The sequence below is a fragment of the Pectinophora gossypiella genome, chromosome 21 (assembly GCF_024362695.1).
Source record: "Pectinophora gossypiella chromosome 21, ilPecGoss1.1, whole genome shotgun sequence".
NCBI classification, from domain to species: Eukaryota; Metazoa; Arthropoda; class Insecta; order Lepidoptera; family Gelechiidae; genus Pectinophora; species Pectinophora gossypiella.
In genome coordinates, this window is record NC_065424.1 from 1,090,959 (window position 1) to 1,107,008 (window position 16,050).

Genomic DNA, 16,050 nt, shown 5'->3' on the forward strand with positions numbered 1-16,050 from the left:
CGGACGTAAGGACGTAATATACGATCCCGACAGCCCGATTACTCTAGCCATAGAGGTAGCCAATCAGCTCGCGACACCAAACACTTCAGGACCCCGATACCGACCCCGCCGCCGTGGTCGACGATTTCCCTCAATTAGCGCTTATCGCTATCGTAGATTAATTCTTTCAAATATTTTTCGCCCTGAGCCGAGGTTCGCGCCTAACTGGGCACCCTCAGGCCTGATGTCTTAAACATTGTACCGGGTGAGAGCCTTCAGCGCTCCCCATTTGTCCGGCCAAGTAGTTAATGCCATCTGCGGCAAATCTTTAATAAGTCGCGTCAAAAAATATAATTTTAAACGATATAGTCCCTTTAAGGAATAAATATCGGAAAGGTGTAGTATAGGACCCAGGTATGAATCAACAACATGTCCTTATTCGCAATGAAAGGTGAAATATTTTCTCTACTTCCGCTTCTAAAGGTGATAAAGGTTAAGGCCAGTAACAGAAATAAGTAGTAAGACATCAAGGAACCTTTATAAAAAAATCTATAAAAAGTGTGCCTACATTCATGATCGATCATACCAAATCCTCCAGTCTCTAAATTCCGATGACTTAATATCTAATGTTTATGTGATAACCACGTGCGTGTGTGTGTGTGTTCGCCTTTACTTTATTGACAACTTATCAGTTATTTTGATGAAGAAATTCGGGTATCCAAGTTAGGAGAAAATCTTACGTAATATTCATAGTTACTAATATTATAAAATGCGAAAGTGTGTGTGTCTATCTGTCTGTTTGTTTGTCTGTCTTTCACGGCGGCAAAACGGAGCGACGATTTGACGTGATTTTTTTAAGTTGAGACAGTTGAGGGATGGTGAATGACTTAGGCTGCTTTTTGTCTTTTTCTAATCCCCCACTTCCCTAAAATTGGCGGGTGAAAGTTGGTATGGAGCATTCCGCAATTTTTAAGGTAGAAAGCTAAAAATTGGATATGCGGACTATTTGTGACCGACATAAAAATCGGACATCATTTTCTTTTTGGAAATCTACCCCCTTCAAAGTAGGGGTGAAATTTTATATGGAACTTTTTGCAGTTTTCCAGGTAGGAAGCTAAAAATTGGTACATAAGGAAAGGGGAACCGTGTTACACCGAATTTAACGCGAGCAAAGCCGCGGGCAAAAGCTAGTTATAAAGTAAATAATAAGTTGGTAGCTACTATTAGAGGTCGTTATCGGTTGCATCCCTACTTTATATATCACTGCGATAACATGTTACTTTTTACCGCATCCATTAGACACTGATTAGACATTATGTTTCCCAATTGGACTAGTCAGAGGTACATCCATAGCAAGATGAACTAAGTACTCACGCTTCACCGAGCTTTATGTTAGACCAAACCGAAAGGTGGTGAGCCGTATCGCCGTCTGTAATGGTCGAGCTAACTGAGTTAGTGAAAATTGCACTTAAGATAAATTAATACCTCATTAGTGCAAGTCCGGTGCATACATACATACATACATAAACTCACGCCCGTAATCCCTAATGGGGTGGGCAGAGCCACAAGTAATCAAAGACAACTTGCAGCCACTGTTGATACTGTTGAGTCCGGTGCACGTTGTCAATATACAGGGTGTTAGTTTTTACTGTTTTTTTTTTCTTCGGTACCTTGACGTTGGCAGAATCATCGTTTCTAAACGATGCAGCCATAAACTTTAAAAAGTGAAGTGAAGTGAAGGATGATTCTGGAAAAGTATGGTACGGAGAATAATTAAAAAAAGCACTAAAATTTTCATGAATTCTCCGACAGGAAAATCCACTTGATATCAACTTAGAATCATGTCTGATTCGGTATGAATCATCCCCCTCAGTATTTGTTACGACGTCACTAACACTCTTTATTTATTTATAAAAGGTACACCAACAGTCGCACCCACACTATCGTGCCGCCAAAGGCCTATGACATGGATCATGTGAACACTACATACCTACTTACTGAAGTAAGTAAGAGCCGAGACCAACTGCTTATCATGCACGAAGCACGGATCATCTGGTGGTCAGCTTGCAATGTCCTCATCAAATTAAGAAGTTACAAGAACCATGTCAGGGACCTTTGGCGGCTCAATAGTAATCCTGCCACCAGGGTTGATGAGGTTGGTACTCCACCTCACAACCCACACGATAGAAGAAGATAAGGGATTACATAGCACTTTTATGATATATTCCAACCGGGATTCGGCGTTGGGCTCACGATCCGGAGGTTCCGGGTTCGAATCCCGGTGGGGACATATCACAAAAATCACTTTGTGATCCTCAGTTTGGTTAGGACATTACAGGCTGATCACCTGATTGTCCAAAAAGTAAGATGATCCGTGCTTCGGAGGCACGTTAAGCCGTTGGTCCCGGTTACTACTTACTGATGTAGGTAAGTAGTCGTTACATGAGCCATGTCAGGGGCCTTTGGCGGCTCAATAGTAACCCTGACACCAGGGTTGATGAGGTTGGTAGTCCACCTCAACCCACACGACAGAAGAAGAAGACCGGGATTCGAAGCCACTACCTAACCAAGCATCCGATCACCGCGTGCCCTAAGCTACAGCAGTAGGTATCTAGCAGTAGGCACTGACCCTGATATTTTCATAGCATTGATTGAAATACATTATCAATTTAAACAATAATAACCCACATTAATGTTTTAAGATGTTTTTTTATAAGGTTATCAGGTCAATGTTACTTTAACCACTGGTATCAGGTGTTTTTAAGGGTGTTGGGATCCTCGCTCAGCAACGATAGATGTCGTAAGTGTAGCGGTGATCGAAATTATTATTTTTGTCATAGATAAACTAAACAGCCTCCGTGGTCTAGTTGTTAGAGCGTTAGGCTCACGATCTGGAGGTACGGGTTCGATTCCCCGAGTTGTTTTTACGGCTAATAGCCGGGACCAACGGCTTAACGTGCCCTCCGAAGCACGGAATCATCTTACTTTTTCGGACAATCAGGTGACTGAAGCCTGAAAAGTCCTTACCAAACAAAGGACAGTCTCACAAAGTGATTTCGACAATGTCCCCATCGGGAATCGAACCCGGACCTCCAGATCGTGAGCCTAACGCTCTAACCACTAGACCACGGAGGCTGTGTGCTCTATGGTAATAAACTGTCGAGCGGTATGCCAACTTGTTCGATTTCAAGAACACGTATGGCTTAACCTTGACCCGACCATTAATGGTTATAGATACGTTAAAAAATAAGCGCTTGTAAATAGCGCTTCTCAATTCGCCACTTGCTTCAAATTCGGTAACGCCCCAAAACGTACCGAAAACAAAAACTAGTAGGTACCTACATGGTATAAGAAACCCAGGTAAGTATGCTCAATCCTATGAAAAGCCGCCATTGCTAGCTGTTTGACGTAAATGGTACCAGTGTGTTACCATTAAATTGGTATCTCCAACATTCCAAGGACGTAAATTTTATTATTAAAAATTAAGTGAATTACTGATTACTGACTGCAACGGCCTCCGTGGTCCAGTGGTTGAGCTCACGATTCGAAGGTCCGGGTTCGAATCCCGGTGGGGACATATCACAAAAATCACTTTTTGATCCCTAGTGTGATTAGTTAGGACATTACAGGCTGATCACTTGATTGTCAGAAAGTAAGACGATCCGTGCTTCGGAAGGCACGTTTAGCCGTTGGTCCCGGTTACTACTTACTGATGTAAGTAAGTAGTCGTTACATGAGCCATGTCAGGGGCCTTTGGCGGCTCAATAATAACCCTGACACCAGGGTTAATGAGGTTGGTAATTCACCTTACAACCCACACGATAGAAGAAGAAGAAGACTGACTAATGTATTTAATTACTATTACTTGTCACATACATAAAAATCATTAAAACTGTAAATAAATATTTTTACTAATAGTTCAAAATTGCATTGCACAGTAAATTAAAAACATTGGTCGTGGGTAATTTATTTTTTACGCAGGGTGGGATGACGTCTGCTGGGCTAACCTTGAAATGTTAGGTGTCACTTTTGAGCATACCTGATTTTCTAATACCATGGGTGCCTATTGATTAGGAACAACTGGCGATTATTTTCAAATTGCCATCATTAGACCTGAATTTAATGTTCTAGAGATGATGTAATCTAATCACCTTGGATTGTAGACCAATAACTTCTATTTTTTAATGTTAATTATGAGAAAAATGATTTGATCCTAATACATACCTATTTTAACGACTTTGTCCGCGTCATGATTCTAACTTTAAAAAGTCAATTCCATACAAACTTTCAGTCCCTTTTTTAACCCCTTGAAGGTTGAATTTTATCTTAGTGAGCTTGCTTAAACCACCATATAAATAGACTTGATTTGTAGTTTCTGAGATTTCGTGATTTATCAGGGCTCCATTCATTCATCACCAGCCCATTAACGTCCCCACTGCTTGGGCACGGGCCTTCCCTATGGATGGATAGGGAGATCGGGCTTAAACCACCACGCGGGCCCAGTACGGATTGGTGGTTATTAACGACTACTAATGCATCCGGGACCAACGGCTTAACGTGCCTTCCGAAGCACGGAGGAGCTCGAGATGTACTTATTTTTTTTTTGTGGTCACCCATCCTATGACCGGCCTTTGCGATAGTTGCTTATCTTCAACAATCGCAGACCAAGTGACTTTACCGCTGCGCCACCGAGCTCCTCATTCATTATCAGGGATATTATGATTTATAGTTATCAATAGGTATGTAGATGGTGCACCCATTCCTCGCCAACTATGTTTAAGTTCCATGTAATAAAGGGCCATGTAATAAAGGGCGACCTTTATTACATGGCCCGAGCCCGGTTTTGGCCCATGGCCCGAAACCGGGCTCAAATCCTGGAAACCTCGCGGCCTCATAATATCAATTAACTATAGTTATGTATATGATCAAAAGACAGGCTCATAGACTTGAGTAGACTAGACGTCACAACATTTTTACAATACTTAAGTGAATTAGATTTGGCTTTCCATTAGCAAAAGAATATTCCAAATCGGTTCAGTAATTAACGAGAACAGACGTTCATCGGAACAATGACATCCGTTACAATTGTCACATAATTATCGAAGTTTAATTACACTGGTCGACGTGATTTTTCCAACGGTTTTACTCGATAAATCGGTGATACGTTTCATGCTAGAATTACACAATCTTATTACTTTATCGTTTGACCTGTGGAAGAGGAGTCTCGTGGGTGGTGTAGTATATACGCCTAAATCTTCTTCTATCGTGTGGGTTGTGAGGTGGAGTACCAACCTCATCACCCCTGGTGTCAGGGTTACTATTGAGCCGCCAAAGGCCCCTGACATGGCTCATGGTAACGACCACTTATTTATCTACGTAAGTAGTAATTTACTATGTAATTTATTTAGTATGTTTTGTGAATTTGTGTGCAATAAAGTGTTTTATTATTATTATTAACCGGGACCAACGGCCTAACGTGCCTTCCGAAGCACGGATCATCTTACTTTCGGACAATCTGGTGATCAGCCAGTAATGTCCTAACCAAAATAGGGACCACAAAGTATTTTTTGTGATATGTCCCCACCGGGAATCGAACCCGGGACCTCCGGATCGTGAGCCCAACGCTCAACTACTGTCTCAATATAATATATAAATAAATATCGGCTCCTTGCCACACACTACGTCTTCACTCCACCCCCGTACATACCCGTACAGTTTACTTTTTGTAGCCACCGCGCAGTGCATTGCCCAAGATGACAGAATACCTAATATAATCGATTATATCGATTCAAGTATTTTATAATATATTACATATTTATTGGTGCTGATTCCAAGGGCCTGTTTAATAAAACTTACAATTGTAAATTACAATTTGATGTACATTGCGGAGTGTGTGATCACGAATATTTTGCAGTTTCATATTAGCTACGTAATGAACATCAAATTGTCGTTGTAATTTACAATTGTAAGTTTTATAAAACAGGCCCCAGTAGGTACACACCATCTAATTTTAGTTTAAGTTATACCTGTCATTTTCTTATCCGCCGAAAAGGAAAGGGACTTTCCTTTTCGGTGGATAAGAAAATTACGGGTATAACTTAAAATAAAATTAGGTGTCTGCAGGAATCGGGGCCATTGTGTGTGTACGTGTACCTACTACAATAAGATGTGTTTATGTACTTATGTAAACACTACAGGTGGTACAGAAGCTCTACGCTGAACTTCAGAGTTCACCGAGAGGTGCCTACGATCATAGCTCACCACCGCCACCAAGAAGTTCGATGAAGCGTGGGTACTTAGTTCATCTAGCGATGTATGTACCTCTAAATACCCCAAGGAGTGTCGAGGAAAAATCGTTCAACATGACATACATACATAAACTCACGCCTATTTCCCACCGGGGTAAGCAGACTGTGGAATTCCATTTGCTTCGATCCTGAGACACATCTCAAAAACCGTCCAAACCGAAAAAAACGCTGAATAATTGTTCAAACTATACTTCAAATTTATTATTAACGGAAAACTAGTAAATTCGCTTTTTGAATTATGAAAATCGGTCTAGTATTTATAAAGTTTATAAACACGCGAATACGAAAACGCCCCAACGCGAGTTGTCAAACAATCTGATTGCAAATTATATTTTGGCGGGAATTATAGATCTATACGAACGTAGAGTGAATTGTGTATTATTATTGTTACGAAACAATAGGTAATATCATACCTTTTACAGTGATGATAATGACGAATATTCGAGATTGTCTTTGAAATGGCTATCACGGATTTTTGGTCACTTGAATGACCGCAATGACGTAGGCAACTACCTAATGATTAAGTGATGACGCGTTCGATGTTACATACCTTTTACAATCTCGTTTGGGAGAGTTTGGAGATCAAGCATGACTCAGCAAATTAACGTCGTCTTACAACTTTTAAGAAATTTACGCAAGTCGTGGATAAACATTTAATTTATTTATAATTCATGTAATTTATTATAGTTTTCAAATTAGAAACCTACACTAAAATACATCAAAACACACAAATTATATATTATATTTATAATATATTTATTTTTTGTGTGGTTTTTTATATTTATTTATTTATATCATTTATATATATGCTTAATGGCACATAGACAGACACTTCAGACGAGACATAACTAATGCTCAATAGGTAAAGGGTTTTGTATTATAAATCTCCTGTTATTTCATTTCTTAGAGTGAGAAACAGTTTAATAAGAGAGAGATGTGGTATAAAAGGCGATATAGTGACTAAGATTGAGAAGGAAATGTCAATTAGTTTGTACGCGTAGAGCGGATGAAGGATAATAATATTACGAAAGTAGTATATAAAACGAAGGTTGGTGTTTGTGGTAGGGCTGGCAGAGGAAGACCTAGAAAGATGTAGGTACATTGTCTAAATTGGAGATGTCCTTAGAAAAGGTTCAGTACGATCTACTCTGAACCGACGTGCGTGTATGAAACGATTGATGAAAGTGGAGGAAGCTAGAGAAGTGTGTCAGGATTGAAGGAAATGGAATTCCATAGTCTCTGCTTACCCTGGTGGGAAATAGCTTTAGCTGAGTTTATGTATGTGTGTATACCTATTCATTTCTTAGATTTAAGTACCCTTTGTATGAAAGATGTCTCATAATTCTTTTTCTAACATATGTTACGAAATTTTAAGAAGAAAATTAGATTATTTTTAAATATTTTTTATAAGTCCTTGACTTTTCTTTCTTATCTCAATGAATGATTAGAATAATATAAATATTTGATAAGGAAGTTAGTGTTTACAAATATAATTTACTTATCTGATAAAAAACTTGTATTAAAAAAATGTAATAGGTCATTGCCCTCAAGGATTATTTGAACAAATTGAAATATGCCTTTGAACAGTGATGATGATGATGATCTCCAACTGATTGCGGCCATGGTGGCCATTTCGACTCCTAGTTGTCAATAGTAGTGGGTATTGAACATTTTGAAGAATATTATAATTTATAAAGAATGAAATATAAGATTTAAGCAGTTGTTAGAAGACTGGTTGCTAGAAGAAATTGCTACCTGAGCAATAAGGCCACCTGTTGTATATGTCCGAAATAAAATATATTTGTATTGTAAATATTGTTTTTTTTTAAATCTAAGTAGCCTGAAAGAGATTTCCTATGTGATGTCTACATCTTTTATGTAATTATTCCATAGTCTCTGGCTCTCTGCTTACCCTGCTGGGATGTAGGGCGTGAGTTTATGTACGTAATTAAGTTAAGTACTTACACAACACTATTGAGAAGGATGTAGAAGAAATACCTAGTGGCATTATTTAACAATGCATGAAGAATGTAAATATTTCAATGTTTACATTTACCTTGTAATGCGTCATTGGAAAATCTATTTTAAGTTTTATTCTATCTGTATATTAGGAAGGCTAACCGGCCCCTAGTCTATACAGCCAAATAAATCCATATCAATTACTTACTTACTGTGCTTACTGTACTTTTTTTAAAAAAAAAAAACTTACATAAACTTTTATGAAGAATGTTTAGCTGCACCTATTCACTAAAACGCAATATTGATAAATTGTTAAGCAATAATGAAAGCCCAAAAAAGGTTTATTTATTTTATATTTTGTAAACTAAATTATATTTTGCAACAACAAAAGTTTATTACTTGACTGTATAATTCAAATGGTAGGTATTTTTTAATTCAAAATTCGATAAATTGCTCTCTCAGAATGTTATCGCAAAATTGCGTTGAATATTAAAGAAATCAAGTTTATCAACTCACTATAGATAACAGATAGCAAATCAAAAAATTAAATTGGATTTGGTAAAATCATTGCTCTATTTGTGCTCAATTTATTTAAAAATCTACAAATTATTTTGAATATTCATGCTGTTTTAAAATAGAAAAAGAGTTTTAAAAGTTTCAGTGGTTGAAGTATGCAAAGTATGTATTGTGATGAATGGATAAGTATGTAAGTAGGTTATACGACACTGTTCCGCAGAATTAGCTTCTAATCAAGGTCTACAACTAAACTACCACTTACCTATCATGTCGTAGAGACTCGCCGTGTAATTATCCACAAAATACGAAAGAATCCCCATTTTCAGAACTTCACCCTCTAACAGCTGATCTTGTTAATACTGTCTGTTGCACAAAAACTAATACTTATAAAAGAAAAATACTGGGTTCACTGGTAAAGTATTACACATTATATGGCAATATTAAATTACGCTTTGTTTGAATTTTATTTTGAACAATCGTCAGCAGATTCCCAAGACATCGATCAACAACACAGAACGTGTTCCGCTGGTAATATAAAAGTTATTTTCTTATTTCCCTGTCTTGTGCGTGTAAAATCAATAAGATGCTCTCTTTCTAAAATGCTATGTTGGTTTTGCAAATTCCCTGTGAATTCCAAATGGAACACAATGTTGTTTTGGTTTTCCCCGAAGGGTAAGGCAAAGGGAACTATGCCCATACAGCCATGTCTGACGTATTTTTTTTCTTGATGATTAATGAAATGATGAAAGGTGATGATGATGAAACCTAAGCCCCCACCCTCGGAGTAGACTCCTACTCCGAACCCCAAACGAATTAACTCAAAAGTCCGCATAAACTTTTGAGTTATGAAGCGGCTTCCCAGCACGAAGCGAAAATAGGCAGATACACTTTGTTTATTGAATACTCCAATATAATAACACTCGCGAATGTCTTCTGACTAACTTAATGCGATCATTAACCACAAAACACCACTTCGTATTAATTATTTAGATTACTCAATGAAGAAAGCAACTGTCCCGTTCCCGTTTCCCGCCGAAAAGCCTGGAACACAATGACAGCTGGCTGTCATTTTTGTTTTTCTTACATAATTCTGACGCTCTCATTATTGCAGAGAGAAATAGAATAGACTTGGTAATGACGTCTTTCTTGCTTTGTTTGATAAATCAAGTTGTGGAAATTTTGTTCCATAAATCCGCGTCTTTCCATCAAAATTCAGTTTTCTGTGGAAAGAGCAATTTTCGAATTTTATTTATATTATTAAGTTTTTCTATATAAATGGTTTATTAACAGATAATTGTTATGTTTACGAACACAATAAACATGATTATACGCGGTCGCTTCTGTAGGCGAGTGATTATTTTGATACTTATTTTTCTAGCGTCGTTCTATGGAACGGTATTATTTTACGGCGACTTGAAAATCCCGAGAGTTATGCGGTTGACGGACTTGAGGCGTTGCCCAGCTTGCTATGGAGTGACCGTCTGTCCAGAATTATATTCCAACCAGATTATACCTGATAAAAATGATTGGACGAATATGTTGTTCAATGCTAAAAACATTTACTATGGATACACGAAATCTAACAGAAGGATTGTTCTGAAGAAGTTGGCACACGACTGGGAATTCAGTGAGTTTGATAACAAGTTGTGCAAAGCTTGGAAGCTGAATAAGAACTGCCATCCAATAGACTTGCTCAATGTCACTGGTGTTGAGAAAAAACTTGAACAATTAGTGCACTTTAACTTGACAGTACCACAGGTGGAGCCTCGAAAGGGTCTCGTCTTCTGCCCGTATTCATTTGGTATCCACGATTTCATAGAACCAGCCCTGAACAATAAGAAAACTAGTAGGAACTATCAATCGGACATGATTAATATTTGGACTATGTTAAGTATAAATCCAGAGCCTATTGTACTCCAGGTATTAAACTATTTTCATAAACCACATTTATTTAATTTCTTTTTCGTTACCCTATTAGTTGATTTTTGTAATACCTTAAAAAAAACAGTAAACTTACTATGATGATTGAAACATAAAATGCACATGCTTTCCAGGTCATCCCGAAATCTAAAGGTTGGCAAGTCCCTGCGTACGGTGGAGTTTGTGGGAGGCTAGAGATTGTGGCTTATGAAGGACAGCCTTTAAGTGTGCTAGGGAACATACACTGGCACAGGAAACTGATCATTGCTAAACGTTTGCTGGATGCTGCTATGGATTTCACTTACAAACATGACCGGTGGGTTTTTACTTTATAGTTTGTAAAGTATTTCTTTTACCATACATGTCTTGAGGATAGCAGTTACTGGACTGAACCTCTAAATAAATCAAACAACCACAAACCATCTGAAGTCTGATGTTACACTTCAGATGCACGAATCACAGTGCAGTGAAAAAAGAATAATTTTCATCTCTCAACTATTTGTAAGTCTATGATCAAAAAAAAACAATGAGTTTCTGCTTCCTAATCTTTCATCCTGATGAAAGATGACTCGTATTACCTGTACATACATACATACATACATATTTATGTAATATTTTTGTAAAGTATTTTATTGTGTGCTTTTTTCCAGATTCCGCTTCTATCTGATGGACTGGTCTACAGACAACATCGTAGTGAACGAAAAGGATGAAATCACATTTGTGGATTTAGAAGATGTAATAGTTTTAGACAAGCACATATCACCTAAATCGGATCTCCCTGACTGGTACAAAAGGTACTTCAGAGACGATAATGATCCAGCGAATGTGTTTTCTATTGAAAACATGTGTAAACATCACCTTAGTGATCACAATATATACGCAGCATGCCATACTTTGGGTGGAGATAATGAACCATTCCTACATCCGGTTCCAGTAGATTTCCAACACTGGGCCCAACTGTCTACTTTACTTCGTGATTGTTTAAAAGGTACAGACAGATTCAAAACAGTGGTGTTGCTACAGCGATATATAGCTGAATTACTTACGAAAGGGAGTGTTGTAGGAATTGGATCTGTTAGATGATATTAAACTGTAAATCATGTTTTCAAAGATTATTTGAAATATTTTCGATGTAGGAAATGTAGTTTATTAACTATTATTATGCAAATTAATATGAAAAGTTGATTCAATGTGTAAGGCCGCATCCCCACTATATCACGCGTGACGACATATTATCGCGTCGTTTAAAGCGCCAATGTCGTGGCTTGTATACAGGGTGTTAGTAACATCGTAACAAATACTATATAACTATAATTATTTTCAGTTTCATACTTTTACGACGGAACATTCCACTTGATTCAGAATGGCCTCAATCATCCCCCAAAATCTATGTTACGATGTCACTAACACCCTATATTTAAATGAAAGTCATTTCATTTCATTTATTTATTTGCATCATGTACATTATAAAAAGGTCTTAAAGTTAATAATAGTATTAGTACATAACCCTTATAGGGCATCGCAAATTGACATCGTAATTGTATAAGTATTCATAACAAAATAATAATAATAAATAACGAGAGAAATGTCATTATACTAGCATGCACAATTAATTATTTATAGCATTGTTAATATAAAAGATGTCAAGTAAAAACAATAATTTTAATTAAAATAATAAATAAGAAGGTCAAGTATGCAAGTCACGATCACATAAAAAATCGTTTATGTTATAATAACATTTATCCCGCAATAAGGATTTCAATTGATGGCGGAAAGAAGATTCGTTGATGGCCGCTTTAATGATATTTGGAATTTTATTATAAATTTTGATAGCTGTATAATGCGGTCCATTCCTGACCAATTCAACATTTGTTTTTGGTAACTCTAGTAGATTCACCCGACGAGCCCTCGTGCAGTGCTTAAAATCCTGGATATTTTTCCTAATGAACATCGCTGCTTCGAGAATAAAAATACAAGGGAATGTAAGGATTTTTTCTTTTTGAAAGAACGGTCTACAACTTTCTCTTGGCGGTATACTAAATAATATTCGTATGCACTTTTTTTGTAAGACAAATACTCCATGCGCATCTGTACTATTACCCCATAACAAAATTCCATATCTCAACCACGCGTGAGTATAAGCGTAGTACGCGGCAAGTTGTGCTTCGCGGTGAGTGTTGGATTTGAGTATTGATAGCGCATACGTGAATTGTGATAATTTTGTTTTTACCTTTTGTACGTGATTTTTCCATTGTAAATGTGTGTCCACTGTAATCCCCAATAAATCATATACATCTGTTTCCTCAATGCCCAATGAATTAAATATTGGTTTTAAGTCTAAACATTTTTTCTGTCTTGGCCTAAATTGTATAATTTTTGTTTTATTTAAATTAACCTGTAAATTGTGTTCAGCTAACCAATTTTTAACTAACCCAAATGTTTCAATTACCGTATCTTGGCTCTCATCCCCATCCTTACATTTAAATAGCAGTGATACGTCATCCGCGTATAGTACGCAAGGAGAATTTAATAAATAAGGTAATTCATTTATATAAATGATGAACAAAATACAACCGATTACAGTTCCCTGTGGAATGGACCAGTTAGTACATTCAGTGTCGGACAGTACTGTTTGAATTTCATTAGTTTTTGCATTATAGGCATCAATTTCAACGTATTGTTTCCTGTTTTTAAGATATGACTGGAACCATGTATGCGCTTTTCCACGAATACCTATGTCATATAATTTCGATAATAGTATACTGTGTGATACTTTGTCGTATGCTTTAGTCATATCCAGCAGAATGCTGATGGCGTATGATTTTTCCTGTATACAGTTAAGTGTTTCCTGGATAAACTTGATTACGGCGAGTGTTGTCGAGCGTTTTTTCCGAAAACCATATTGATTGACGTTAAGAAGATGATATTTTTCTAAAAAATTATATACTCGCATCGTCATTGCCTTTTCAAAAATTTTTGAGAATACCGGAAGTAGTGCTATTGGCCTGTAATGACTAACATTGTCTTTTTTACCACCTTTTTTAAATATTGGCCTTATTTTTGCAACTTTTAGAGCTTCCGGAAAGCGTTCTTCATCAAATGATCTATTTATAAGAAATGTTATAGGCCATGTCAGTTCATCAATACAAAATTTAACTAAAGCATTCGGTATTTCGTCAATTCCAGAACTATTTTTGTTTGGGAGCCTCAAAATAATTTTATGTACTTCGTTTTCGTTTGCTGGTAAAAGATAGAAGGAGTTAGTGGCTAAAGAAGCGGCAGGCTTGAAAGTAGGGCAGTGAGCTAGTACTGATGTACCTGTCGCTAGCAACGGTTTACCTACTGAAGCAAAATAGTTATTGAACGCGTTTGCTACGTCTAAGGGACGTTCAATTACTATGCCAGATTCTGTTGTCAATTTTATTTCGGTCTGGTATGGGCTAGATTTACTTTTAGTTATGTTGTTTATTAACTTCCACATGACCTTAGTTTTGTTATTTGATGTTCGCATGATTTTAGTATAATTATCTATTTTAGAAGTTTTCACACATTTCTTCAGTATGGATTTGTAGTTATTATAGTATGATTTCAAAATTTTGCTTTTTGTTTGGCTTACTAATATGTTTAGAAGTCTTTTATTCCTGCATGAATTCCTTAAACCTTTTGTAAGCCATGTAGTTTTATTTTTTGATTTTAATTGTACGCGTTTTCTTGGTATTGTTTTATCTAGTATGCTTCGAAGTATAGTTGTAAATATATCATAATTTTCGTTTATATTATAGTTAGTTGATAATGTATTACTCCAATTTATTTTCCCTAATTCTGTTTTAAATAGCAATAAATTTTGATCGGTAAAAAATCTTTTGCGTATGCTAATATTTTTTGGCAATAATGTGTTTTTATTTGTAGAAAATGCATATCTCAAGCTTTTATGGTCTGAGATTCCCTTATCGCTGACTTCTACTATAGGATCCTTCTTGTTCGTAAATATTAGGTCTATACTAGATGTTGTTTTTTCGGTAACCCTTGTGGGGTCTTTAATGATTTGGTGTAAGTTACATTTCAGAAAAACATCACACATTCTATTATACCATTTGCGCTTCTTTCCACAATCAATATTGAAATCACCCGCAACAACAATATGTCTATTAACCTTGCATCTTCTTATTTTATCCATCAATTTTTCAATTATATTAAAGAAAATGTCGATGCCTCGATCCAATCTATGTATGCATATAATTATAAGATTATGCGCCGGTATTTCTACGCCACAACACTCAGTAACACATTCCACAGATAGTTTCTCAACATCTTTCAGTTCCTTAAAAGTTATTTCTTATCTCAAAGAGTGTTCACATTTAGGACGACACGATTTACTGTTTGTTGTATAAAAAAATCGTCACGACGACATTGTGGGAACGCGCTCTAAGGGTTATAGCGCATCTCTCCATAACGGAATTACGGCGAAGACGCCGAAATAGATATAAAATTTAACACTATCTCAAAGAGTCTTAAGGAATTATGTGTGATTTATAACTATTTAGACCTAGAAAGACCTACATTGATCAAATTGGAGATGTTCTTAGTAAAGGTTCAGTATGATCTACTTTGTCCGGTATGCGTGTATGAAACGATCGATGAATGCCGAGGAAGCCAGAGAAGTGTGTTAGGATGGTCACTAGTCTCTGCTTACCCCGATGGGAAATAGGCGTGAGTTTATGTAGGTTATAATTATTTTTTATTTTTGAAGCTGACTTCTGGTGGTTGTGTAATGAATCTCCTGCATTTATTTGACTGTGATATAATAAATTTTAAGTCTTAAAAATCCATGAATGAAGATTATTGTAAATCACGACAAAAAAAATTGGTCTTTGAATTTTTAAACTATATTAATTTTACGAATATAAAATGTATAATTGCAATGCTTTTTGAACATGCATTTTAAGGAATTTAAGATAGTTAATAAAGAATGGACAAATAAGTTTTATTAATAAACAAGCGTTTTTTTATTCTGATATGGGTTCTAGCCAAAGTTCTAGCTGACTTTTAGTTGTAAAGGAGCACCTACTTGGTCTGTGCTGAGAGTAAAGGGGGCAGTACAACTGTACTCACTCCGACCACCCTTCCGTCGCCAATCAGTGCATTATTGCGTTATTGGCTTGGTTGTATATTACTGATGATATTCCTCCTAACTGCTGGTTCACAAATTCACAATACCATACATACAATACATCATAAACCGTGAAGTACCTACGTCGCCGTTGATCAAGGTCTAGGAGCAGCGGCGTCAGACTTGGCCGCAAATAGCAAAGAGAATATAATCACTACGTTTGAAAAAAATAATTCTTTCGAGAAACCGCATATTATA

At 36.6% G+C, this 16,050-nt stretch overlaps 2 protein-coding genes across 2 annotated transcripts in view; both read left to right on the forward strand.

The window, feature by feature from the left end:
• The window catches only part of LOC126376480 (exportin-2), a 192,327-nt gene extending 186,217 nt beyond the window's left edge, over window positions 1-6,110 (forward strand). The window contains exon 20 of the transcript XR_007567722.1: window positions 6,093-6,110. The gene's annotated coding sequence lies outside the window, so the exon portion shown is untranslated. The remainder of the gene's footprint in view (window positions 1-6,092) is intronic.
• Window positions 6,111-9,971: 3,861 nt separating this feature from the next.
• On the forward strand, window positions 9,972-15,651 carry LOC126376612 (divergent protein kinase domain 2A-like). Its single transcript, XM_050024109.1, has 3 exons — window positions 9,972-10,682; window positions 10,817-10,998; window positions 11,333-15,651. The coding sequence occupies exons 1-3, from the start codon at window positions 10,062-10,064 to the stop codon at window positions 11,763-11,765; spliced, it is 1,236 nt and encodes a 411-aa protein (XP_049880066.1). The 5' UTR covers window positions 9,972-10,061; the 3' UTR covers window positions 11,766-15,651.
• The last annotated feature ends 399 nt before the right edge of the window (window positions 15,652-16,050 follow it).